Genomic DNA, 26,326 nt, shown 5'->3' with positions numbered 1-26,326 from the left:
ACACGCATGATATCTAAATCAAATTCCTAACAGAGTTTATCTGCCCTTTTTGCAAACCAGTCAGCATAAAGTCAGCATCCTACACTTAAATCTGAAGCTAGAGTGCTGTGATTATTAAATTGTTTGCAATTTATAATTTGACATCCCTCATAGAAGCAATGCATTCTGGAAACCATGGATGACCATACCAAGCTGGAGCACTCAGCGAAACAATGGCAGAGTTAACATACTGCTGCTAGTATAACTGCCTGTTGAACGCATCTGCTTCACTTACACAGTACAGCAGACATGAAGACTAGAAGCAAATGGTTTGATTGCAAAGACTTCTCAACACCACTAACCCGCAGTATACTGAGAGCAGTACACCTTGTGGGGGGTCAAGGCATTCTGTTAGAAGACATGGACTTGAAGCTTCTTGAAAGTTGCTACAGAAGCAGAATAATATAGTATATCGGCTTAAACATAATAATTAACTTAAATCTCCCCTTTAAACGTTTACACTCTAGGCTTGCTGGATTGGTTTGAATATGAATTTGCCTGAAAAGTGGATTTGAATATATTGAAGCTTGGCTTTAGGGCAAGCTCTCACACAGGTGTCATTTTGCATTTCACAGTGTTCTTGACTCTGTGGAACATGATATTGACTATGATGCATTTAATTAACTGCGCCAGATTTCCAAAAAGTACTGTATAGAAAGGTCATTGTTAAAAGAGTAAACTGTTCCCCATTAAGATGATCTTAATCATACTTTTTTTTCTTTCTTTTTTTTTGTGTGAAAAGGGGCCCTGCTCATTACTTTAAATATTAAAACAGTTGCACAATAACATACTTTATGATTGTGTTCATCTGAACATGTGACTTTTACCATAACCAGTCCTGCATATGACAATCCTGCATATCAACCAAAGAAACAATGCTAAATATAATTTATTCAAGTCACATGACCTTGCATACAGCACTCTGAGTGCCACCTAGTTTGCTGGAATCTGAAGCAGGCCTTTGCTACTTAACACAACCTTAAATAAACCCAATCCACACATGAACTTTGGCCTTTCAGTGACAGCCACCAAGAACATTTTGGCTTCATACTGTTATTAACTGTTAAGCATATGTAAAGGTTAAGGCAAATGTTTGATGTTATGCTGACCTACTGCAACTAAAGGGTTCTATACTTGTCTCTTCCTTGTATTGTGTGCCTACATGGTATATGTAGGCCTTTTTCAATCCTTCGAGTTGAACAGGAAGTCCACACAGTTAATAAAAATAAGATGGTGGGTGTGTCATTCCGTAGCAGGACTTTATCATAGTGTCTGCACTCCTGTGCAAAACCAGAGAACGTCAGAAGTTTTTGTTGTTGCTAGAATGTGTCTAATTTTTGTCTAAGTTCAGTATAAATATAGTCTTATACAAAATCACTGATAATCATTTTTCTTCATTTAGCACCATTTTGAGAAATCATTTTCATATGCCTGTTGCACCAAGCTAATGCAAACCAATGCAAAGGATTTGTTTGAATGACTAATTAAAAAGTTGGATCCAATTGACTTTTTACGTGCCTAAAATTTGATTTCAAATTTAGGCTAAAAAAAAGAAATATAAAAGGTTTAATATATTTCAACCTCGCTCATAACTTTGCAGCACCGTTTTTCCCCTTCGCCATATCATACAAGACTAGCTTCCGACTAGCTTCTTGACTAAAAATTGCATCCATTTTCTTGCCCACCATGCCCTCCTGTGTAAGCATGTTTTGACTTGACAAATTTACGCGTGCTTCCTGGTTGAATTACTGCAAGCTGAGGTGCAGTGTAGCTTTATGAGAGTCGTTTCTGCCTCTCGAACTTCGGGAGTCACCGTTGTTCTACCTGTTTCAGACTTTTGTGATTACGGCCACTGAAAGTGCGTCTGAAGGATTTCTGAAAAACTTCGGGAATGGATTTATACTTAAATCGAAGACAAGCGAAGTGCATTCAGCCACAATATCAGGAAGAGAGTTAAGACAAGTGTCCGGAGCACGTCAGAAGAAATTGGCATATATGCATCAAGACATGCAGAGATCATCTCTTTCATGACCACGGTGTTAGTCTAATACTGCGAAAATGTCTGATTCGGTATCGAGTTTTTTGCACATAGGAGACATCGTATCCCTCTATGCAGAAGGGACTGTTAATGGTTTTATAAGCACTTTGGGGTAAGTAACAACATTTTCGTTCGTCTCTCCTAAACCCAGTCAACTCTGTGATAACGATTTTCCCGTGTTTTTAAACTTTATATCACTGTAAACAAACAAACAAAACCCAAAAACAAGAAGAACGGAAATTCAGATTACTGTGTAAACGCCGTCCCTTCCAAACCGATTTTGTATTGCCAAGAGCACAGGTGCACATAGTACGGCTACCTCGATGCGGCCGAACAGCCTTTATTCACTGTATTTTGTTGAACATGAGAACGCTTCTTTACATTGAGGTCAATGCTTGTTGTGATTTTAGGGTTTGTATATAGGCAAAGCTGCTTGTTATTCCTATGGAAAAGACTGTAAGCGAAAATTACATACAAGTATTCGAGAACAAGCTGTTAGTCTACTTTTAAAATGTTATTTGAAACCAAGCATAGAGAACATCCTAGATTCCTGTATGGAACAAGTCTAGGGTATTCAGTTTAATCAGTTTGAAGGCTAACACAAATAGAAACAGAATGATTAAATAATTCTCCGTTGGTTCCTAATAGGAAAAAATTAAGACAGAAAAAAAGCTAGCAATTTACTTCATGTGCTGCCCCACTGGGGTTCTGTATAGTGCCAGTATAGTAGCTATAGTACCAACTGTTTTTTTTCTTGAACGCTTCCTTTGTGTGCTTTTTAAAAACAACCTGAGCAACTAGATTAGGAAGACTAGAATGACATGTAAACCAAAAACGGTATGTTTCCTTCAAAAACTGATGTATAAAACATTAATTCATATTACACTTAAATTCAACCAGGTGAATTCTGTGTTTTCTTTCCACAGATTGGTAGATGACCGCTGTGTTGTAGAACCTGTAGCGGGAGACCTGGATAACCCACCAAAGAAATTTAGAGGTATTTTATGTTTGTTCTTTTAGAGTCTGTATAAGTCTCTATATGACAAGCTTACAATAACTGCCAGTAGTGCGAATCAGTGTGCAAGCTTGCAACTACTGAAGCTAGTCATATACTGGTTAGCATTTCCTTTGTTGTTGGTTTGTTGGTAATAAGAGGTCCAGCGATGCAGCAGTATAAGTCCAAACCATGGCTCTAACCAGAGCTTTGCCAGTGTGATTTCATACACTATAATTAGACTGATCTAGCCTTGACTGACACCACAGACATGTAGGTTTTAGGTCCGGTATTATCTCTGAGAAAATATGGCTGGTGATTTATTCATAGGAAAGTAAAGAGTCCTTAACACCAGCTCATCTTTTTTTTTATCACACATATATTAGCTGTAGAGTTAATTTTTCTTAGCTTGCCTGACAGTCTAACCCAAAGCCAGAAATGAGGTAAACTTTTCAAAGGTATATATCACATAGTTCCACTTCTATGTCCTTTGAAACAATTACTTTTAAAACTTTTTTGTAAATACACATGCTTCTGTTATCTGAAGCAGTTTAGCAATGTAATGACATCTTCAGTGTCATTATCTTTTTTTAGTTGTTTGTTTTAATTTTGAGCATATAGGGAAGTCCTGCAATGTGCAAGCACTGAGCAGCTATTTTATAATGAGAAATAGATATTTTTATTTAATTGCAAAGTCAGTGCTGAAACATGAGCCACTAGTGCAGGAAGACTGCAGATTTGAGTAAATAAAAAATATATAAATAACACAAAAATCAACTTTTCTTATATAGCGATCAGTGTGCAGACAGGTGGTTGCAATGGGTCAAGAAGTTAAAAAACAAGCAAACACTTTCTTTCTTTTCTTTGCAGACTGTCTCTTTAAGGTTTGTCCTATGAACCGCTATTCAGCCCAGAAACAATTCTGGAAAGCCAAGCAGGCCAAACACGAGAGAGACAAAATTGCAGATATGGTGCTCCTCCAGAAACTGCAGGTCAGACCACAAAACATATCAAATAGATGTGCTAGAACATTACTCTTATACAGGTCTGCTTGAGTGCTGTTCATGTATGCTAAGTCTTCAGTTCTTAATGGTCATTTCCCAGCATGCCTCCAATTTGGAACAGAAGCAGAATGAGGCAGAGAACAGGAAGGTCCATGGCGATGTAGTTAAGTACGGCAGTGTCATTCAGGTAAGAGCCATCACGTAATTGTTTGTTAGCTGTAGCTACGGTTAAAAGGGTCATTCATTGAGTAAAGCCAAAGTACTTTGAACTAAATTCCAATATTGACTGTTTTAACTACAATATATCATGCTTTGCTATGTTCTGGGAGCTCTTAATAAACTATATATACCAATATATTTTTCTCATGATGAGTAGCACAGCTTTATATTTACAGACCATGTTGTCCAGTTCTCTTCAAACCAGTGTCTAAATGCAAACTGGTTTAAAAAAAATCACCCTCAAGCACAAGTCTGCAAAGGCTCTTGAACAGGCTGCTGTAGAAGCCACACTTCAGTATGTAAATGCTGCCTTGCGCTTAGTTTGCTTCTGTTTCTAGAGGAGGAGGATGAAGGGATCACACCCACACTCAGAAGCATTTGGGTGGGAAACATCTTGAGTAATTTTTCAGTCAAAGGTTCGCTAATAGGAGAGCAAAGAGCAAATTGAGATAAGGTTGTCTGCTGAATTGTGCAACGCACAACCAAAGTCTCCAAGTGTAAGAGACCTATAAAATGATGGTCCATTTCCTCACTGTTAGTTGAGACAGTCGCTGATAAAGTATGAACAGCTGTACTCACAGTATAGGAAACAGGGCTCTTCCGTGATACTATAAAAGGCCTTTAAAAAAAAAACTCATGTGGGCTGCAACTGTCACTAGGAAACCCATTGTGTACAACTAGCCATAATTAAGTAATTATGGAACACTGTCATGGCTATTGTGCTTGTGCATGTCACCCATGTGCTTGTCATAATGTCATTTCAGCTGAACCTTAAATTCTTTACCTGCTAAGTTCACCAGTTCATCTCCTAAAATCAGCTTAAATTCAGCAACTGCAGGGATAGCAGGAATCTAATTTATATTTAATTCTAATTTCAAACCTTTCTATTTGTTGCATACTGTGCGGGCATGTTTATCTGTTTTGTTTGTGTATAACACTCAGTTAATGGTGATGGTTAAAGACCAGTCTTTCTTTAATTTAAAGATGCATAAATCTGGAAGAATATAGGCTTAAAAAGCACAATGTCAATGAGTTCTGTTCTGTTCAGCACATTGTTCCTAAACTGTATGAATAATTGTGATTACTGATATTGAGCAAGAATAGCTGGTTATTTTCAACTGTGATTATAGTTATCATGCAGCCATAATGCAATGAGAATATCTCCTTAGATGATACATAACATCTGTATAAACAATAGATGTATGGTAGTATCGGAGGTTTTACTCTAGACTTGCCACTGAGTGCTGGAGCCTGTGGATGTGGCTGTACTAGTGCAGTGTGGTGTGTCACCAGCTCCTGCACATGAAGAGCAACAAGTACCTGACTGTGAATAAGCGCCTTCCTGCCTTGCTGGAGAAAAACGCTATGAGGGTCACTCTGGACAGTACAGGCAACGAGGGATCCTGGCTCTTCATCCAGCCCTTCTGGAAGCTCAGGGCCAATGGAGACAATGTAATTTACTGTACTACACATGCGCACACACACGCTCGCATGTGTACATGTTTTCAAAGCTACACATATGAATGCAAAAACAATTCCACTCCAAAATGTATAAAAAACTACTTAAGTTCATGATCAGTGCGTCCATCTGATGTTTTACTGGCAGTATCAGTAGCATGCCTGCATGGTTTTGCCATGCATGTGCTTTTCCTCAGGTGGTGGTTGGTGACAAAGTCATCCTTAACCCTGTAAATGCAGGACAGCCTCTACACGCCAGCAACTATGAGCTCCCTGACCATCCTGGTTGCAAAGAGGTGAGCCTGCATGGTGCTATTCTGTCCACTACAATATATGAAGCATTTTGGAAGATGGCAGAATGATTTCTGAACAGTCAGCAAATCATTTCTGTAAATCACACTGGATAAGAGTGTCAGCCAAATGCTGGTAATGTAAATGTGAGTACTTAACACTAATGAAAAGACAAATACATTTTTACAGTGAATTTAGTTCTGTAAGGAAAGGAAAGCTAAATTTATTTACTTGAAAATGGACAAAGATTTCCTCTTGAGCCAAAAGTGTAAGTAAGAGATTTAGTGTTTAGGTCATATGGAAGGCCTTTTGCTGCATGCAAATGCCTGAATGACTGAGAGTCTCCCCCTGCAGGTCAACTCTGTGAATGGCAACACTAGCTGGAAGATCAACCTGTTCATGATGTTCAGTGACCACAAAGATGAAGTTCTTAAAGGAGTAAGTGTTTCTAATACCCATTCTTGTTCAAGATCACCGACTTTCTTTGAAGAGAAAGAATAATAATTTACTAATGGGTCTTTAGCCTCTGAAGTGTGCATCAGTATCATATTCTCTCATGAGTTTCATCCTAGTTGTCCAGCGTTTCATACTAGCTGACAATCCTCTGTTGGCGAAGTGTACTGCTGCGTCACAAGTTGTGCTCGTTTTTGGCATAGGGTGATGTAGTACGACTTTTCCATGCGGAACAAGAGAAGTTTTTGACCTGTGACGAGTACAAGTCCAAACTGCACGTTTTCCTGCGTACCACGCTGCGCCAGTCTGCTACCTCTGCCACAAGCTCGAATGCTTTGTGGGAAGTGGAGGTATTGTGGGAGCTTCTGCATATGAGATATTGCTAACCAAGTAATTGGTAATATTTTCCTTTCACAATTTTAGTATTGTACTTGGTTTTTGTGAGTAATTGACACTTTATCAGAAATTTGTTGGTGCGGTGAAGGTGAACTGACTGTTTTTTATGTAGGTGGTACATCATGATCCTTGTAGAGGAGGAGCAGGCCACTGGAACAGTCTGTACCGCTTCAAACATCTGGCAACAGGCAACTACCTTGCAGCAGAGGTACAATGCCTTTGAGAAGGGAACACACAATAGCAGAATACTCTTTTTCGGAGCCTGTGTGTGATTCTTCAGTTATTTCAAATATTTTTGCTTTATTTTTCTGTCAGGAGAACCCTGGTTACAGAGGGGAAAACAATGAGTTACAACCACAGGTAATGTGATGTTGTATAACTGAGGAAAAATGCCCTCCATGATGGAAGTCTTTGAAAGCTTTGTATTTTTTGGGTCATTCTGCTCTGGTCGTTCTCCCCACACCATTATGAATGTCTCTGTTCAGACGGACAATAGCCGCAGTGGTAAGAGGACCCTGGGCGAGAAGATTAAGTACAAGCTAGTGGCGGTGCCGCATGGGAATGACATCGCCTCTCTTTTTGAGCTGGACCCCACCACTCTGCAGAAGACAGACTCATTTGTGCCAAGGTGCGGTGCTGCATACTTACTGCTCAGAGCTAGAGATCAACAGTAGTGCTATTGTTTGCCTGAGGAGATGTGTGCAGTCTGCAAATGTGTAGGTTGTAATGAAGTAAACTCTTCAACGTTTGAACAGTAACCTGTAGCTGTGTACATACATTTCTGTCCTCTGAACAGAAACTCTTATGTGCGTTTCCGTCACCTGTGCACAAACACATGGATCCAGAGCACTAACGTGCCTATTGACATTGATGAAGAGAGGCCCATTCGCTTAATGGTAAAGAAAAAGCCCATCACAGTGTTTTAGATCAATCACCCTACTCCTAACATTCAGACATCATAATTGCCTAATGTGTTACATTTTTAGTTCATTTCAAAGTTAAATATCAAAATCTTAATATTTTTGGTTATTTTATATGAACATGAGTTCCAAGTTTATAGCAAATGCCTTGGTAACCACACACATATTCATTGCCTCCACATACTTCCATTGTAATCTTGGCAGCACTGTATCTTGCCACATTTCTGTGTCTGCTTAGCTGGGCACTTGCCCCACCAAAGAGGACAAAGAGGCATTTGCCATCGTCTCTGTGCCCGTCATGGAGATCCGAGACCTGGACTTCGCTAACGATGCCAGCTTAATGTTGAGCACTGTGGTGGATAAGTTCATCACAGGTTTCATCAGTCCGAATGACAGGAGGTCAAGACAAAACACAGAAACTGCAATGATAATTTAAAATCATTCATAAAAAAACAACAACCGATAAACAGCTGTTTAGTGGTCTTGATTAATGAGCTAATGAGAATAATTTAATGAGTTATTTTTATGCACAGTAGGTTATATTATTATAGTATTTATATTATTACTTATATTATTAGTTATATTGGTATTGCCTTTTGATTCCCTTAACTAACATTATTTATGTTATTACTTTAATTAATCATTATTAAACTGTAAGAAACATTAACAAAGTAATACACTTCATTCTGAAATTTTTAAAATGCCTCCATGTCTCCACTGTGTAGGTTTGTCATTAAGCTACTGGAAGACATGGTGTTCTTTGTGGTGGACCAGATGAACAGCGGGCAACCCGTGCTGGAGGTGTTAATGGCCAAACCGAACCGAGAGAGACAGAAACTCATGCGGGAGCAGAACATTCTCAAACAGGTGCTTAGTTTTTGATGGCCGTGCCACTTCAAAGTGCATGTTACAAAATCTCATTACGATTCGCAGGTGGACCCTTTACCATTCATTACTAACCTTGGACTGAGCACTACAACTCCAAGGCAGAACGCAGTCACAAAATCTATTGGACCTTTTAACACTGCACAGTCAGTATTGACCAGAGCCTTGATCTGGTACAGTGATTTGCCTGCATTCGTCATTGGGGCTTGATGTGGTAACTAACCGAACGCTGCCTTAGATATTCGGGATCATTAAGGCTCCGTTTAAAGAGCGAGGAGGTGATGGACCTCTACTGCATCTAGAGGAGCTGTCGGATCAGAAGAACGCCCCGTACCAGTACATGCTCCGCCTTTGCTACAGGGTATTGCGTCACTCCCAGGAGGACTACCGCAAGAACCAGGTAGAGACACCAACACAGCACTGCCTCACAGGTCCTGTACTGCCAGTGCCCTTCTATGAAGAATAAAATTGATAAGGAATTGCAGTACACTAGTGAGACAGTAATGGGAATATGAGGAAGAGAAATGCTATACATATCTTAATATTCCATAATTATTAATGATTAAATGAATGATTGGAATTATTCCATGGACTATCCAATGCCAGGAGATTAGAATGAGAGTTAGAAGGGCTTTGTTCTCTCTGCCTTCTCTTAGGAGTATATAGCTAAGCAGTTCGGGGTGATGCAGTCTCAGATTGGCTATGATATTCTGGCTGAGGACACAATCACTGCTCTGCTGCACAACAACCGTAAGCTGCTGGAGAAGCACATCACTAAGACCGAGGTAGAGACCTTCGTGAGCCTGGTGCGCAGGAACAGGGAGCCAAGGTCAGTACCATCACACTCTGCACCTGTTTGCAGGTCTTTTTTCCTGAGGGATCTTCAGAATGTTGTTTGATTTATAATTGCAAAGCTTTGGGAAGTCAGAGTGAAATAGAAGCTTTACCTGTCAATGGAATACAGTTTTGCTGTGCAGTAGATATTTTGATAAAAATGCAATTTTGCCCAAGGTTTCTGGACTACTTGTCAGACCTGTGTGTATCGAATAATGTGGCCATCCCAGTAACTCAGGAACTGATTTGCAAGTGTGTGCTGGACCCTAAAAATCAGGATATTCTCATCAAAACGGAGTGAGTTCATTAAGAGTGGTAAACACTTCATCTTTATGGCCTGTATGTGTAATTACATACAGATATGATATGTTGTTTAGCAGGCAGTTAATTGTTGTGAATAATATATTTTTCCTCTATATGCATTCATATACAGACGACGCAGCCCCAAGGAGAATCATCACAGTTCTGAGTATATGGAGGAGTATGGAGAAGAAGATGAGGTCTGGCTAATATGGACTGATAAAGCCAATGAGAGTCAAGAGAAGAGTATACGGCAGCTTGCCCAAGAAGCCAGACAAGGCAACACTCATGATGAGAATGTGCTGACATACTACAGGTGAGGGTTTTTTGTTTGTTTTATTATCAGAGACACAGAGAGGAAAACTGCTGGAGAAATAATGTTTCACAGTTGTTAAGGCTATTGTAAACCATCATGATCATAACAGGAGGAGATAAGAATGATCTAAATTCTATTCTATTGAGTTACAACCTTTTAACTGGCCTTTTTCGATTGTTTGTTATACTTACCTTGATGTGTTTAACTTTCTAGTGCTCACTTCATGAAAAAAATCTTTCAATCAAATGATTCGGCTCTTTCTTCCCTAGGTACCAGCTAAAACTCTACGCACGTATGTGTTTGGACCGCCAGTATCTTGCTATAGATGAGATTTCCAAGCAGCTGGATGTGGAGCTGATCTTCCTCTGCATGATGGATGAGACTCTTCCCTATGACCTGCGGGCCTCTTTCTGCAGACTCATGCTGCATGCCCATGTGGACCGTGACCCTCAGGAACTTGTGACGCCTGTCAAGTTTGCTCGCCTCTGGACCGAGATCCCCACAGCCATCACTATCAAAGAGTATGATTGCCTCAGCATGCTTGTTTATTAGATTATTGGTATTTATGTAGATTATTGCATATTTATGTGGGCAGCCCATATGTACTTGCATTCTAACGAAAATGTGTCTAAAAGGAGTTTTGGGGTACTTTAGTTATTTAGGTGAGCATATTTGGGGAAGTTTTCAGTATTTTAGACCTACTGTAAATCTAAGACACCTTTTGTTCCAGTTATGATTCTCATATGGACTACTCGAGGGACAACAAGAAGAACAGGTTTGCCAACACCATGGGTTTCATGGAAGAATATCTCAACAATGTTCTTAACGATGACTTGCCTTTCGCTGATGAGGAGAAAAACAAACTGACCTATGAGGTAAATGGCATGGTGAAGCTGCTACAATGAGCCATCTTCAGTAGACCTGCGTGTACTATAAATGTCTATAAGAGGATCATTGTTTTCTGTGTTGTCACATGGCCTCTGCTCAGGTGGTGAGCCTGGCTAGGCATCTGATCTACTTTGGGTTCTATAGCTTCTTTGAGCTGTTGCGACTTACACGCACTCTTCTCGGGATCATCGACTGCATTCCCACGCCAAACATGGTCAATCCCATGTTCCATGAGGATGGCGGCAGTGAGTACTGCTGAGAAATGTCTTATTCACTTGAATGTGTTATAAAGTTTAGATAGTATGGCAGTAATGTTTCATTACACTGCAATAAACAATGAAAAATGTAATCTTCATGCCTTTTTACATTTCCAGTTTGTGTAAGCTTCTCCCTTGATCTCATGGTAATGCTATTGTTTTAGGAGAGGGATGCATCAGTTGGTTCCTCAGATCTATTATCACCAGACATTTGATGCCATAGCCTCTCCACACTCTTGGCGATTGCTAGCTTATGTGCAGATTGTCATACTGTCTCACTCAAAGGACAGAATGTGGTCAGGTTTAATGGACTCCAACCCTTGGCTAGCAAATGGTCTTGTTTTGGACTGACAAAAGGACAGTTAGGCGTGTTAGACAGGCAGCGATTTCACCAGTGAGTCAGCTGGGAGCCTACCTAATGAATATATTTTTCAGAAATGGAGTCTTTTTCTGATGCCTGAGATAATCTTTTATCTTTCCTTCATCTCAGGCAAGAACATTCGACGCTCCATCCATGGAGTGGGCCATATGATGTCCACCATGGTGCTGAGCAGGAAGCAGTCCATTCTAGCTGGCCCAGGTCGTCCCATCGTTGGCTTGAATGGGCAGACCCGCACTAAGGACAGCATAGACAACCAGGACATCACAGTCATGGACACCAAACTGAAGATCCTGGAGATCTTGCAAGTATGCAGTTGAATCCATATTTGTGAAAGTAGGATCAATTATATTAGCACCATAACCTCCACTGACCTTTTTTTGCTTTGACGTGCAGTTTATCCTCAATGTGCGGCTGGACTACCGGCTCTCCTTCCTGCTCTCTGTCTTCAAAAAGGAGTTTGTAGAGGTGTATCCAATGGCAGATGCAGACGCAACGTCAGCAGTGGAGCAGGCAGGTAAGTAATATAGAGCAACTATCGATTACTAGTAATTATTAAGTTGCTAATGCATATAATTAGGCATTGAGGTTTTTTTAGGATCACTGCATTTGAAAAGGATGTGTTTCTCCAATAGCAACCCTCAACCTACAGCGCATCGGAGAACAGGCAGAGGCCATGTTTGGTGTTGGGTATGAAATCTGTTTCCTTCTTATTTCATGGCTTTGTCGTATTTTTGTTAAGTAACACATTAGGCTCAAATGACCATGATTGACTTTTTTTGTGGTATGCATTAGGAAGGGGAATAGTATTCTGGAGGTGGATGATGAGGGAGGCCGGATGTTCCTGCGTGTGCTCATCCATCTCATCATGCATGACTACCCTCCACTGGTGTCCGGAGCACTGCAGCTCCTCTTCAAACACTTCAGCCAGAGGCAGGAGGTCCTCCACACTTTCAAGCAGGTTAGTTACAGTTACATGTCACACCTCCAACAAGATAAACCACAGCCATCGCAAACATTATCAAACTGGTTAGCAAACCTAAAAACAATAGTACATGACTCTACTTAGGCACATGATACTCTTTTCTCTGTCACATGATACAAATCAGACCAATCAGGAGTTGGTTTAAAGACCTCTGCTTTTGTCCTGTTAAATACCTTACAAATGTGTTGTTTCTGCAGGTCCAGCTCCTGATTTCTGAGCAGGATGTGGACAACTACAAGCTCATTAAAAGTGACCTGGACCTCCTGCGTACCATGGTGGAGAAGTCTGAGCTCTGGGTGGAGAAGAAAGGCAGCTCAGGTGGAGAGGCGAATAAAGATAAGGGAGAGGTGGGTGTGCCAATGCATCACTTCAGTGGTAGCTAATGAATTTAAGAGGAAAATGGATTTAACAGGACCACATATATGCTCCACTTTTTTTGGGTGGGGGGCAAGGCTGTCTCTGGGGGAGCTGTCTCTGAGAAGGAAAAGCTTGAAAAGAGCAATGAAAACTACCAAAAAGTCAGAGAGGTTTGTTGTCTCTATTACTTCGAATAATCATTATTATTGTTGAAGTCATGATCTTTTTACTGGTATGAATGATTGGAAATCTAAATAATTGGATGGTTAGTTGGATAGATGGACTGATGAATGAATGAAGGGACCTAAAACCTTGAGTATTAAAATGAGGTACCTTGTTTTTCATTCCCAGATTCTGGAGCGTTTGAGTAAGATGTGCGGCTCTGGGGTGTTCAAGAAGCAACAGAGACTTCTGAAGAACATGGGCGCTCATAAAGTCATGCTGGACCTGCTGCAGGTCTCCTATGATCGAGTAAGTGTGGCAGTTGTGAAAAAGGTGTAATTTGTAACACAGTGCCACCTAGCATCCGTGAGGTAATTAAAGAAAGAGAAATTCCAAATTGGGGAACACCCATTTGCTATTGAACAAGCATGTTTGGGATTGTTACTGTTCTGTAACAGAGAATGTTTAAGAATATTGTACATTACTACAGTTGGTATTACTTTCTCATGTGCCTAATGTTATATTGTCTCTTCCTATTGGCAGAATGACAAGAAAATGCAGGAGATCATTAAGTTCACCCACCTTTTCCTGCAGAAGTTCTGTACTGGAAACCAGGAAAACCAAGCTTTGCTCCACAAACACCTTAACCTCTTTCTTACCCCTGGAGTACGGCTTTGCTGTGTTGCATTGTACACCACATTATTTACATATACCACAGTGTCAGCGCATTAGCTATATTTAAAATGACACCCACTTTCAGTACTTATGCTGAATCTCAGGACTCTATCTCTTTTATCTTTCTCTCTTAGGTCCTAGAAGCAGAGACAGTACAGTATATCTTCAGTAATAACTATGTGCTGTGTGCGGATATCAGTGAGACAGTCCTACATCACTTCATCCACTGCCTGGCCACCCATGGTCGCCACGTCCAGTACCTCAACTTCCTGCACACCATCATCAAAGCTGAGGGGAAGTATGTGAAGAAATGCCAGGATATGATCATGACCGAGGTATGGGGTCATGACTGAAGCGCAATATCATGTCTGAGGCATTGACAATAACCAGTCACAGCTGACAATAACTCAATGTACCCTTTACATTTAATATATAATAAAATGTGTTGGTTTTACTGTGATTGTGCTATATCCTGCTGTCTCCTTGAGAAAGCGTTCTGTTTTCTGAACCACACACACACACACACACACACACAAAGTGATGTGAATCTCTGAGCTCATTATTTGCTTCACACCACAGCTTACAAACGCAGGTGAAGATGTCGTGGTGTTCTACAATGACAAAACATCCTTCGCCACTATGCTGGAGCTAATGGCTGAGTCTAGGGAGGGTGTGCAGGAGAGCAGTCCTCTCCGCTACCACATCTCTCTGGTGGAGCTACTGGCGGCGTGCGCCGAGGGCAAAAATGTCTACACGGAGATCAAATGCACTTCTCTGCTACCCCTAGAGGATGTGGTTAGAGTGGTTACCCATGAAGACTGCATCACAGAGGTATCCGGGGGGGGGGGTGTTATGGTTTTGTCTTAAACCTTAAACTGTGCAGCAAGAGTGCTTTTTCAAACTGCATTACATGGAAATGTAATGATTGCATGAACGGTTGCTTTGGTCTTCTGGTGGGCTGTGGTCATTTGCCTTGGTCTCCTATATCTCAGGTGAAAATCGCCTATGTGAATTTTGTGAACCACTGCTACGTGGACACGGAGGTGGAGATGAAGGAGATCTATACCAGCAACCACATATGGAACCTGTTTGAGAACTTCCTTGTAGACATGGCCAGGGTAAGACGGTCTGCGCTCAGCTCTCTGATCTCAAACATTAGCTAGGCTCACTATCAGTTCATTGCGTAATTGTTTTTAGACCTGTGATGACATCAGTCAAACTTCTCATAGTAAGTAGATCTAGGGTCTTCGTCTTGTCAATAGAGAGGATTAGCAGGCCACAGATCAGCACTTTGTGAAATTTTTGAGTCCTAAAGTAGGAACCTTTAGAGACTACATTGTAATATTCTTCCTTCTATCTAGGTGTGCTTTAACCGTGACAAGCGTGTGATGGACCCAATGCTGGAGAAGTATGTCATCCATGTGGTGCTGGACACTATAAATGCCTTCTTCAGTTCACCTTTCTCTGAAAACAGCACCTCTCTACAGGTGAGTCCTCTCCAGCCTTGAACAGTCAGTGCTTTGCTATTAAGATTTGAGTTATGAAACCTCACTATTCACATTTCCAAGGATCAGTTCCTATGGTAACGAGCACCAAGATTAAGCCTTCATTTCCCTAAAATCCATTTCAGTTGACTACCTACTTAACACAGAACAACCTCATGCTGTGTCCAGAATAAAACCCTAAATGACTGTCCATTAGTTTTAGTTTAGTTTTCTAGCCGTCCAGTTATAAGATGTAGAGTATGGACGCTGTTCTGAGTTCGTTTCTTCACCTTTCGGTTGGGCTTCCAGTCTCACCACACCATAGTCACTCGGCTGCTGCAGTCGAGCATGCGTCTGTTGGACTCTCCATGGCTTCAACAGCAGCAGAAGGGCCTGGTGGATGGCTGCATACGAACTCTGGCCATGACTGGTACAGCAAGACTGCTTACTTGCTCTGTTGCTTTAATGGCAAAGGTTTTTGTCTACAGCTACAACCAGACCTAAGTTATCAATCGTTTTATATAACCTTGTTTTTCTTTAATATATAAATATTTTAATTATTAGAAGTGTAAATAGTAGAGTAAAAGCATGGTTTTACATTGAGTAAATTAAATATACAAAGTATAGTTTTTAGAACTTTTGAATGCTCGTCAACTGTATAATAAGGTTTGACTCCTCATTTTCACTGCTGGCTTTGTCCTGACTGCTTCCACAGTTAAGAGCCGTTCCATCTCGCTGCCAGTGGAGCTAGAGGCCCATGTTAACGTCATGCTGAGCAATAGTTCACTGAACACCTTGACACGCTCCAACCCCAGCTTCAAGAGTGCCACTCGCTCCACACGTTCAACTGCCCCCAACAACCCCTGGGATTACAAAAACATCATTGAGAAGCTACAGGTGTGTGTTTTTGGGAAGGGTCGATCTTCATAAATCCATGCAGGAGCACAATACAACAGATCAGTTGTTAGGAAACAGAGATTCACTGGTTAGACATCAGGTGTGCTCCTGCCTGGTTGGAATGGTATCCTGCAGGATTCCTAGCCTTTTTGCAGATGAAACTGCCTTCCCGAGTTATAAAGGTCATGTTGTCATTAGCTGTATAAGGACTGTAGGAAAGCAGTAATATGCAAACAGAGACAGAGGAGCGTGTCTTAAGGACCCTGCGAGCGACTGCCTCTGTGTTCTAACAGGACATCATCAACACCCTGGAGGAACGGCTGAAGCCACTGGTGAGCGCCGAGCTCTCCGTGCTGGTGGATGTGCTGCACCAACCGGAGCTGCTCTTCCTGGAGGGCACCGATGCTCGCGTACGCTGCGAGTCTGGGGGCTTTATCTCCAAGTGAGTCTTAATCAAAACTCAACTCCTGCTTGCAGTGAGTGGGGTCCTGACCTCAATGGCCTCACTTGCTTTGTTAAGCATTTTTACAAGGTGGGGAAAAAACAAAAGGGCACATTATAGTATGTTCGCCATTGCTGCGGTGAGACAGCATGAGTGTATTCCTCTCTGTTCTCCAGGCTAATACAGCACACCAAAGCTCTGATGAAGTCAGAGGAGAAACTCTGCATCAAGGTCCTCCGAACCCTTCAAGAGATGCTGATCCGCACTCTGGACTTTGATGAGAGGGTCAGATGTTCATGCATGATGTAGATTGTGTGTTGGTCTGCCTGGTTAATTTCTTATGTTTGTCTATTAACAGAAATTAATGTTTCTTTTTGAAGGTGGCTGGCTTGAGAAAGTTGTTGCTGCAGAATTACCTGTTTAACCACAAAAAGGGTATAAAAACCGATCTGGCTGAACTTGGAGCAGGAGGTTTGTTGGAGTTCAGATATCGTAGAAATGACAAATGCCTACTGTAGCTAAAGAGACACTGTAAAGTTGCTGTAATGCTAGATCTAGAACTACTTTTGAGTCAGTTGCTCAAAGTGTGTGTGTGTGTGTGTGTGTGTGTGTGTGCGTGTGTGTGTGTGTAGGTGGAGAGGCAGAGAGAGACTGGGCTGCTGTGGCAGCAATACAGTGTCGTCTAGACAGAGAAGGTTCCACAAAGCTGTTCACAGACCTCATTATGAGCACCAAAAATGATAAGATCTTCCAAGAGAGCATTCAGCTAGCCATCTGTCTGCTAGAGGGAGGCAACACTGAGATACAGGTATAGATGTTGTAGTTGGATTCAGAGTCACTGTCCTAATACTGTATTTGTAGATTAGCAGGATTTTAAAGTTGCTCAAGATATTTAAATTCTTGATTTTGTTCTTTACTTGTTCTTTATTCTGTTAGATCTATGTTGAAAAATATACATTTTGAGAATAGGTAAAACTCTGCCTGTTTTTTACCTTCAGAACTCATTTTACAAACTGATGATGGGTGACAACAAGTCAGAGAAGTTCTTTAAAGTCCTAAATGATAGGATGAAAACTGCACAAATTGATGTGAAAGCTACTGTTTCAGTCAGCGTGGGTGAAATGAGTCATAAGGCCAAAACTGAGAAAGATCTGCACCCAGGTGAAGCTCACACACACAGAGTTTATGGGGCAAGCTTTTATTAGCACAGGTACAAAGCACTGTACTATATAAGAAAATTAGTATGCGAACTTTTAATACATTCACTGTCTCCTGTCAGCTGGACCCCAGCCACTGGTGTTTCACTCAAGTGGTGTGCCCTCATTTGGACATAAGGCCTCCCCTGCACTGGGCCATTCCCTGGCTCATCCTCTCCATGTTGAGCAGCAGGAGATGCAGACAGAGATGGGCCCCTCTGTCACCATCATGAAGCCCATTCTGCGCTTCCTCCAGTTGCTGTGTGAGAACCACAACCAAGACCTGCAGGTGAATCCGCAGGGTCTGATTCTGCGTGGGCATCTTTTTAATGCTCACATTACACTGTGAGATCTGGTCTGAGTCAGGCCACCTCCATTGTTCAGGCTACACTGTGAGGCCTGATCTGAATCAGGCAACCTCTACTGCCCACATTACACAACAATCAAGAACTGCAGTTCAGCCTGACCACAATGCACCCTAAAATCTGCAACGGGCCCTGGTTCCTTTTGAAAGCCAGTGATGCAGAATATCCTGTATTCTTTTCTATATAGTCGTGATCATCTGTCACTAGTCTGAATATCCCTATTCTTTAATTTTGCTTCAGAATTTCCTCCGCTGTCAGAACAACAAGACAAACTATAACCTGGTGTCCGAGACACTGCAGTTCCTGGACATTATGTGTGGGAGTACAACTGGTGGCCTGGGCCTTCTGGGTCTCTACATCAACGAGTGTAATGTGGGCCTCATCACCCAGACCCTGGAGACGCTCACAGAGTACTGTCAGGGCCCGTGTCACGAAAACCAGGTCAGATAATTGATCGCAGATGTCCACTATACTGGATGAGAATCAAGCCAGATAAACAGTCACAGAATACCACACTAGGCAATCACATATTACATACTGTCAGGACAACCAAAGGACATGATCATTTGCAGAGTACTGTGAAAAAGCCAGGATGGTTGTATTAGTTGTGTTTAGTATGTTGAACATGGACATTGGGTGTACCCTGAGTTTTTTATGTCTGAAGACATGCATCGTCACGCATGAGTGCAACGGCATTGACATCATCACTGCTCTGATTCTGAATGACATCAGCCCTCTGTGTCGTTATCGTATGGAGATGGTGCTCCAGCTCAAGGTAAGTCACAGGTTATCTCACTTGCTACTACTTATATAAATATTGTCAGAGGCATTCTAGAGAAGCAAATTGCATGTTGCATAGGCTGCTTTGACCTAACCTAAATGTTTTGGTATTGTTTTAAAATGACATGAAGCATCATGTTTGCTTTCAGAATATTTGAGAAATTTCAATGATATGTAAGATATCATTGATATGTGTCAGAATGTGACCGTCTGTTTGTCAGACACAAATGCTGTTCTCGTGACAGTGATAAACTTGGGCCTTTTAAAGTGTTTATGCATAAGAGGATGTTCAAATGGTCTGTATTCTCTGATGAGAATATGCTTGTATATAGCTTGTATATAGCTGAAATGACAATAAAACCTCTTTGAACTTGAACTTTGAACTTTGCTTGTTGGCAGGACAACGCCTCCAAGCTTCTTCTCGCCCTGATGGAGAGTCGTCATGATAGCGAGAACGCAGAGAGGATTCTGATTAACCTACGACCTCGAGAACTGGTTGGTTCCCCCAATTGACATCATAATATGAATGAGAGCTATGCAGCTTAAACTACATATTAAAGCTCACTTTGCCATGTGTCTCTTGATTCTTAGGTTGAGGTGATAAAGAAGGCTTACCTGCAAGAGAATGAGTGTGAGGAGGCAGAGGTATCACCCAGAGAAGTCGGCCATAATATCTACATCCTGGCGCTACAGGTATGCTGTTAACCAGTCTTGAACCTTTTAACCTTAAGAACCTTGGGATTCTTGAATGTACCACAGGTGGTTGAGGGTTACTGTTCTCTTTTTATACAGCTGGCACGACACAATAAAATTCTCCTTAATTTGCTGAAACCACCGAAAAGAACCAAAGAGGAGGTAGACGAGGGCATCTCCTCTATGGTAAGGGTTACAAAATAGCAGCCAGCTTTCTAGCTTTTCATCACTGGAACAGGTTAACCAGTTTGTTGTGTCTGGAACTGTATTTATAAAATCACACATTTTATTTTTATTTTGCATTGCTTTCCATATAGCTCAATCTGAACAACAAGCAGTTCTCCCAGATGTTGAAATCCACTGCTCCTGCTGAAATCCCAGAGGAGGACCCGCTGGAGTACTACGAGAAACACACCGCTCAAATTGAAGTGAGCATTCCAAAAAGCAAAATCCCTCTCGAACACCAACCTAAAGAACTTTCACTACTCTGGACACTTTAAAAACATTGTGCATTTAATAATGTAAGTCAGTACATTAATGGGTAATCTCAGTCAAGTTTTGTCATTGTGCTGTCAGATAGTCCGTGAGGACCGCAGCATGGAGCAGATCGTGTTCCCGGTTCACTCCATCTGCGAGTTCCTCACAGAGGAGTCCAAGTTCCGGGTCTTCACCACCACAGAGCAGGATGAGCAGGGCAGCAAGGTCACACACTTCTTCGACCAGACCTCCTTCCTGCACAACGAGATGGAGTGGCAGAAGAAGCTACGCAGTATGTTCTGAATTCGGCCTCATTGATGTCTCAGAGCACTCAGAAAAGCAGCGATACAGGCAGAGGCATTGCTATAAGAAGCAGTTATTTTTTTATATAATATGTATTGTCTGAAAAGGTAGTAAAAAGTCCCAGGTGGTTGTACAAATGCTAACCAAAGCTTGCAGTTTGGTTATCAGCCTTACAAATTGGGAACACAGCCTTTATGATGCATTTAATGGGGTAGCATTGAATAGACACTGATGGAGTGCTTTGCGGATTCCTGAACAAAGCACTTAGCATAGCTAAAGTCTCAGTCTAGTGCTCTGGAGTTTCCAGAGCCATCAAGATCTCTTCATCCCTCCAGTCGCTGGTTCAGGTACACGGCCGAAAAGAGCAAAAATCTGGACTGCCAGGATCACTGAGAAACAAACTGAAGACCCCTGTCTGTCTCCCAATTATACTATGGACGTTGTATACTGGAATTCTACTGGAAAGAGTATTCTGTGTCTAGACAAAAACCAGAAGTCTCTGCTTTTTTCAGGTATGCCACTACTGTACTGGTTTTCCCGGAGAATGACTTTATGGGGAACCATCTCATTCAACCTGGCTGTCTTCATCAACCTCATCATCGCCTTCTTCTACCCATATGATTCTGGACAAAGTACATCAACACACATACATACTGTGTATGAGTGTATGAATGAGAGTTTGATTTAATTTATTCACATAATTATTTTGTGAACATTCTAAAAATATCTAATTTCCTTAGTGCGTGTATGTGTCTGTGTGTGTGTCTATCAAACTTTTATCAGATATATTTTACTGCCAGTATAGAATTTTTTACATTTGTCAAAGTCAGTGCTTCTGCATGCTAGGTTGATCCCAGCAATGTGCTCTGGTTCCTCACAGGTGCCATTGATGACTCACTACTGTACATGCTCTTCTGGTGCTTCACTGGCCTGTCTGTCCTGGGCCTGTTCTCACAGCGCTACGGTCTGCAGCCCCTCACCATCGCTATCATCCTCCGCCTCATCTACCACTGCGGCATTGGCCGCACTCTTATCCTGCTCGGAACGCTCAACGTAAGTCTGGGCCGTTGCCGTGCAGTGTGATTAGTCAGGTCACACCTGTAGTGGTGAGGCGTCATCACCAGGGTTCATCTCCTTTTTCTAACTCACCTGATTTAGTCTAATTAGTTTAGCAGGTTTGGTACTGTGTGCTGAACTCTGGACCTGCAGGGGATGCCTGCGTTTTCCAAACATAAAAGTTGTGGAGGACCAGTAGGAGAAGTGTATGAAAGAAGCGTCTCGAACCACAGCTAAGCGGAATAGATGTGACCTTGCTTTGATGACACGCAAGCTTATGTTGATGCGCATTCCTAATCAACCTGACTCGTGCTAGCAGTGGATGCTAACCTCACTGTTCTCTGTCTGCCTTTGCTGTGCTGTGCCTACCCAGCTGATCAATAAGATCGTCTACGTGGTGAGCTTCGTTGGGAACAATGGCACGTTCATCATGGGTTACAAAGCCATGGTGATGGACATGGAGTTTCTGTACCATCTGGCCTACGTGTTAACCAGTACACTGGGCCTGTGTGCCCACGAGCTCTTCTATAGCATTCTGGTGAGCGTCTCCTTCCCATTTCGCACTCTAGATTGTGTGCAGCACAGTGAGCATTCTGCTCTGCGTGCTGAGGTTGCATACGCACAAATAAAATGTTACATAATTTTATCACTTGGGGGGTGGGGGGAGACTCAGCCTCTATTAATTATTCTAAAGCAGATTACTTATTACATTGAATAAATGAATGTAGCAATGTGATTTATATTGTGCTGAGTTGCTGACATACCAATGAATAAAGCAGTTTCAACAGTTTAGTTAATTAAATCCGGCGGATTTTTCCCTTGACAGTGCTTCATGCTTCCCTTTCACTAATAGAACCTCACTATTACAATTAGTACTTCACTCTTACAATAAGTATCAACACTATTTTTTGGTGATGGCTGGATTGGCAGGACGATTCAGTATCCATGAATTTGTCTGTTTAGATTTAACTGGCCAACCTACTCCACATCCTTAAACCTTTACAGCTGTTTGACCTGATCTATCGTGAGGAAACGCTTTTCAACGTCATCAAGAGCGTGACACGCAATGGCCGCTCCATCCTCCTGACTGCCGTGTTGGCCATCATCCTGGTCTACCTGTTCTCCATCGTGGGCTTCCTCTGCCTCAGACATGACTTCATCATGGAGGTGGACCATCTCCATGAGAGCAGCACAGGTGCGCTGTCAGGGTAGGGCTGGATGCCGCTCTAGGTTTTACAGCCAGGAAGAGTGGAGAGACCACGCAGGAAGAGGACTAGACGAGGAGAAAGGATGTGATATATAATTGACGTATATATCTTTGCACTGTTTTCAGGTGTTCTCACCCCACAAGCATTTTGTATTTGACAACATTTGAAAATTGTACCAGTGAATCAGCCACACAAGGAATTATAAACAAATGATGAACTGAGAATGGCAAAGTGATTTGTCTTTGAATAGCTGTAATTCTTGCAATGTGCAGCTCCTGACAGCTCGGTTGGTAGCTGCAGTGCAGATGGAATAGACTGCAAAAATGAGACCAGTCTTCTACTGCCACCAGAGGGTTAGTGTTTCATTTCCTATCACTTAGTCCAGCTTTCAGCTAGTTGTACTGTAAAGCCCAAATAATGTGTGCTTGGTGAATATAATGTAGGCGTCTGAGTAAAGGCTGCAGCTGAGGGGCTTTTGTGATGTTGCAGAGAAGGAAGAAAACATGGAACGAGCGTGCGATACACTGCTGATGTGCATCGTCACCGTGCTGAACCATGGACTGCGAAACGGAGGAGGAGTGGGAGATGTTCTGCGCAGACCCTCGAAGAATGTGAGGGGAAAAAAAAATACATGCATACACGTGAAAGGACAAATTTAGTGTTTGACACGCAAGACGCCATTCACCATCTGGAATGAGCAGGAACTCCTGGCTTATGCAGTCCTCTGTACCTTACAGGAGGCCCTGTTTCCTGCACGGGTAGTGTACGACCTCCTCTTCTACTTCATCGTCATCATTATCGTACTGAACCTCATCTTCGGCGTGATCATTGACACCTTTGCTGACCTGCGTAGTGAGAAGCAAAAGAAAGAGGAGGTCCTCAAGACCACCTGCTTTATCTGTGGTAAGGGCTCACTGTAGAGAAAAACAGGTGTTCCCTGCAGCAGTTCACAGATCCAGTCTGTTCTGGGGCGCACCCACACAGCCAGTTTCATGTATCCAAACAAAAAGCCTCTCAGCAATGGTTACATTTGGCTGATGTTATCCTAACATATTACTATAGTAAAGCTACTTTATGATGAGTCCCGTGGGGGGTGGGGGGGGGACTACTAAACCACTTCTGGAACATTTTGACTGTTGTGGTTTTCTTTGTCTTCGAAAAGGTCTTGAGAGGGACAAGTTTGACAATAAGACGGTGTCCTTTGAAGAGCACGTTAAATTGGAGCACAACATCTGGAACTACCTGTACTTCATTGTACTGGTGCGAGAGAAGAACAAGACAGACTACACTGGCCCAGAGAGCTACGTGGCCCATATGATAAAAGTGAGTTATTCACCTTTTAGGGTTATGTATCTGTCAAATGCAGCTATCCGTTAATAGTGCCCCTTGAGTGTTGACAGAATGAGCTGCTAAATCTTCATTTAAAAAATTAAGAAAAAAATAAGGCTTCATTTTGGTCATTGCAAGGCAACCTGATCAAAAAGCTTGCACAATGACACTGATCAAAATAAGCCTGAAGGTCTCCGAACTTGAACCTTTGGGAGAATGAAGTTGAAGGGGAGCAGTTGGAGTCAGTAGAGTGGAGTTAGATTACTCCAAACCAATCACTGGCTCTGTCTCTCTATCTCTCTGTGTCTGTTTCTCAGTGTATCTATCAGGTGACATTCATGTTATTCTTGATTCTGTATTTCTGTTATTTATAGTATGCTTTTGCATTTCAATAGTATCTGTTTAATTGTAACTTCTAACTAGTTGGCTTGGGTACTTTTAATGAATTACTTTTACTACTGTATATAATGTAAAAGCTTAAACTCTACTTAACCAGAGTGATAAGTATATCATTTATTTAAATTTGCTTTGACAGTGCCTCTGAATTAACAACTATCTGTTCTTACAACTGTAAGAACATAGTTAATAACTATTAAGTATATGTTAATTCTTTCATTCACTAAATTACCACATGCATCACACCTTCACTACCTTTATTACTGTTTGTACAAGGAAGCAGACAAGAGTAGGCAGTAATTAAACCTAACCAAAAATCCTCAACATTATTAATGCATTTAATAATGATGTCACTTCACCTGTATGTAGAACAAGAACCTGGATTGGTTTCCACGCATGCAGGCCATGTCTCTGGTGGTTACCGAGGGCGAGGGGGAGCAGAATGAGATGAGGAACCTGCAGGACAGGCTCGCTATCACCATGAAAGTGGTCACTCATCTCAGCACTCAGCTAGCAGAACTGAAAGAGCAGGTGAGGAAAAATGTCAGCTTCTCTGACCGCACAGGGATGGGATGGCTTGGCCGCTGTTGAAGATTGTTACTGGCAGTCTTTTTTTATACACTATTTTGCAAATCTTTTAAACGTGTTATTTGTATGTTTTGTTTTTTAAATTTGGTATTGTAATTGGGTATTTACAGTGCAATAATACTGCTAGGGCCTAGTTGTCTGTGGTCTAACTGCATGAGCATCGGCTGTTGACACGGTCTTGGTCTGCTTGTACTGCAGATGACGGAGCAGAGGAAGAGGAGGCAGAGGATGGGCTTTGTGGATGTCCAGGCGAGCTCTAACGCATCCTCCTTGCCCCCCAGTGCAGCCGGGGGAAACCACCAGATCTACAAGTCTTAGCACACATCCACACGATAGACAAGCGCACCCCTAATTCTGTCCTCCTTAGGAAATGTCAGGCTGCTACACTGACTTAAAGATGTATGGATATTGCAATTGCAGTTGGTGTACTGGACAACACACAGATGGTTCACTAGTCAAAACCATTTTTAGATTACTGGCACTGAATAAAACAATGTTAGTCATGACTTGCTTTTAGAGTTTTATGCTAAAGTAAAATAATTTGGCATATGGGATTACATATGAAATTTTTTTGTTGGTGTTTTGTTTTGTTTTGTTTTGTTTTGTTTTTTTTACCTTTTTTTTTCTTTTATAAAGGGGAGCATGCTTTTTAAGATATCAACAGAAACCTGTGGATATGTTCACTATTCGTGATGATAAAAGCTAAAGTGAATAATCACATGACAACAGTCATATGAAGTTGTGCTTCTTTTGAAAATAAGGTAATTTATCTGTCTTAGGAACAATCTTGAGAAGGGTGCCTGTGTTGTTATGCTAATTCAGTGCATAATGTACATATTGTCAAGTATAACTATTTAATGATTTATTGAGAGATGACTAATATCTTTTTTTCTTTATTTCTGAAGAAAAACAGAAGTTTGAGAATTTCAACACATTCAGAATGTATTTACCTAAAGTGCCTTTCTAAAAATGCAGGCAGTATCTTGGGGTCTGTAAGCATCTGTGCTGGTCATCCATTGTAAAGATCTTCCCACTTACTGCATTCAATAAAACCACACTGGCACTACACGTCTCTGCCTCTTAAGGGTATGTTTAAAACCACTGATTGCCAGAGAGGCAATTTTAATAAAGTGAAAGTCAAAACTATTCAACAGCACATAAGCTTGGCATTCATTTGGTATGATCTAGACTATACAAAGAACTATACAAAGATTTTGATGTTCTACAAATTGCTTAATTCGAGTATATTGCTTGCATTTTAG

At 41.6% G+C, this 26,326-nt stretch overlaps 1 protein-coding gene across 3 annotated transcripts; it reads left to right on the top strand.

The window, feature by feature from the left end:
• Nucleotides 1–1,770: 1,770 nt before the first annotated feature.
• On the top strand, nucleotides 1,771–26,132 carry itpr3 (inositol 1,4,5-trisphosphate receptor, type 3). Of its 3 annotated transcripts, XM_027015987.3 has the most exons (58): nucleotides 1,774–2,189; nucleotides 3,004–3,074; nucleotides 3,942–4,063; nucleotides 4,176–4,262; nucleotides 5,588–5,746; nucleotides 5,950–6,048; nucleotides 6,398–6,481; nucleotides 6,700–6,846; nucleotides 7,005–7,100; nucleotides 7,208–7,252; nucleotides 7,378–7,520; nucleotides 7,689–7,788; nucleotides 8,051–8,211; nucleotides 8,538–8,679; nucleotides 8,936–9,097; nucleotides 9,354–9,526; nucleotides 9,709–9,828; nucleotides 9,965–10,147; nucleotides 10,417–10,668; nucleotides 10,878–11,022; nucleotides 11,136–11,280; nucleotides 11,783–11,979; nucleotides 12,068–12,188; nucleotides 12,307–12,361; nucleotides 12,467–12,632; nucleotides 12,854–13,003; nucleotides 13,109–13,183; nucleotides 13,365–13,484; nucleotides 13,719–13,841; nucleotides 13,985–14,185; nucleotides 14,430–14,681; nucleotides 14,843–14,968; nucleotides 15,212–15,337; nucleotides 15,644–15,764; nucleotides 16,050–16,231; nucleotides 16,525–16,673; nucleotides 16,850–16,958; nucleotides 17,054–17,144; nucleotides 17,306–17,481; nucleotides 17,672–17,834; nucleotides 17,953–18,158; nucleotides 18,475–18,675; nucleotides 18,899–19,009; nucleotides 19,414–19,509; nucleotides 19,606–19,707; nucleotides 19,807–19,893; nucleotides 20,025–20,135; nucleotides 20,284–20,476; nucleotides 21,000–21,119; nucleotides 21,368–21,540; nucleotides 21,917–22,081; nucleotides 22,549–22,738; nucleotides 23,024–23,104; nucleotides 23,241–23,362; nucleotides 23,489–23,654; nucleotides 23,914–24,074; nucleotides 24,846–25,007; nucleotides 25,263–26,132. In XM_027015987.3, the coding sequence occupies exons 1-58, from the start codon at nucleotides 2,098–2,100 to the stop codon at nucleotides 25,380–25,382; spliced, it is 7,998 nt and encodes a 2,665-aa protein (XP_026871788.3). In that variant the 5' UTR covers nucleotides 1,774–2,097; the 3' UTR covers nucleotides 25,383–26,132. The 3 variants fall into 3 exon arrangements, with proteins under 3 accessions (XP_081564021.1, XP_081564020.1, XP_026871788.3); XM_081707895.1 differs by lacking the exons at nucleotides 21,917–22,081; nucleotides 22,549–22,738; nucleotides 23,489–23,654; ... (1 more) ...; nucleotides 24,846–25,007; nucleotides 25,263–26,132 and having other exon boundaries at nucleotides 1,771–2,189; XM_081707894.1 differs by lacking the exons at nucleotides 23,024–23,104; nucleotides 23,241–23,362; nucleotides 23,489–23,654; ... (1 more) ...; nucleotides 24,846–25,007; nucleotides 25,263–26,132 and having other exon boundaries at nucleotides 1,771–2,189; nucleotides 22,507–22,645.
• The last annotated feature ends 194 nt before the right edge of the window (nucleotides 26,133–26,326 follow it).

This window comes from Electrophorus electricus, chromosome 25 (genome assembly GCF_041902795.1).
Source record: "Electrophorus electricus isolate QZ-2024a chromosome 25, ASM4190279v1, whole genome shotgun sequence".
Taxonomy (NCBI): Eukaryota; Metazoa; Chordata; class Actinopteri; order Gymnotiformes; family Gymnotidae; genus Electrophorus; species Electrophorus electricus.
This window is presented reverse-complemented; position numbering and strand designations above follow the sequence as displayed.

Bases quoted from the DNA above. Each gene is read 5' to 3' on its own strand.
- itpr3 (XM_027015987.3), top strand. From the start codon at position 2,098: ATGTCTGATTCGGTATCGAGTTTTTTGCACATAGGAGACATCGTATCC. The intron at 9,098-9,353 runs GTAGAGACACCA...GCCTTCTCTTAG, and splicing joins AGGACTACCGCAAGAACCAG to GAGTATATAGCTAAGCAGTT. The intron at 21,120-21,367 runs GTACATCAACAC...GGTTCCTCACAG, and splicing joins CCCATATGATTCTGGACAAA to GTGCCATTGATGACTCACTA.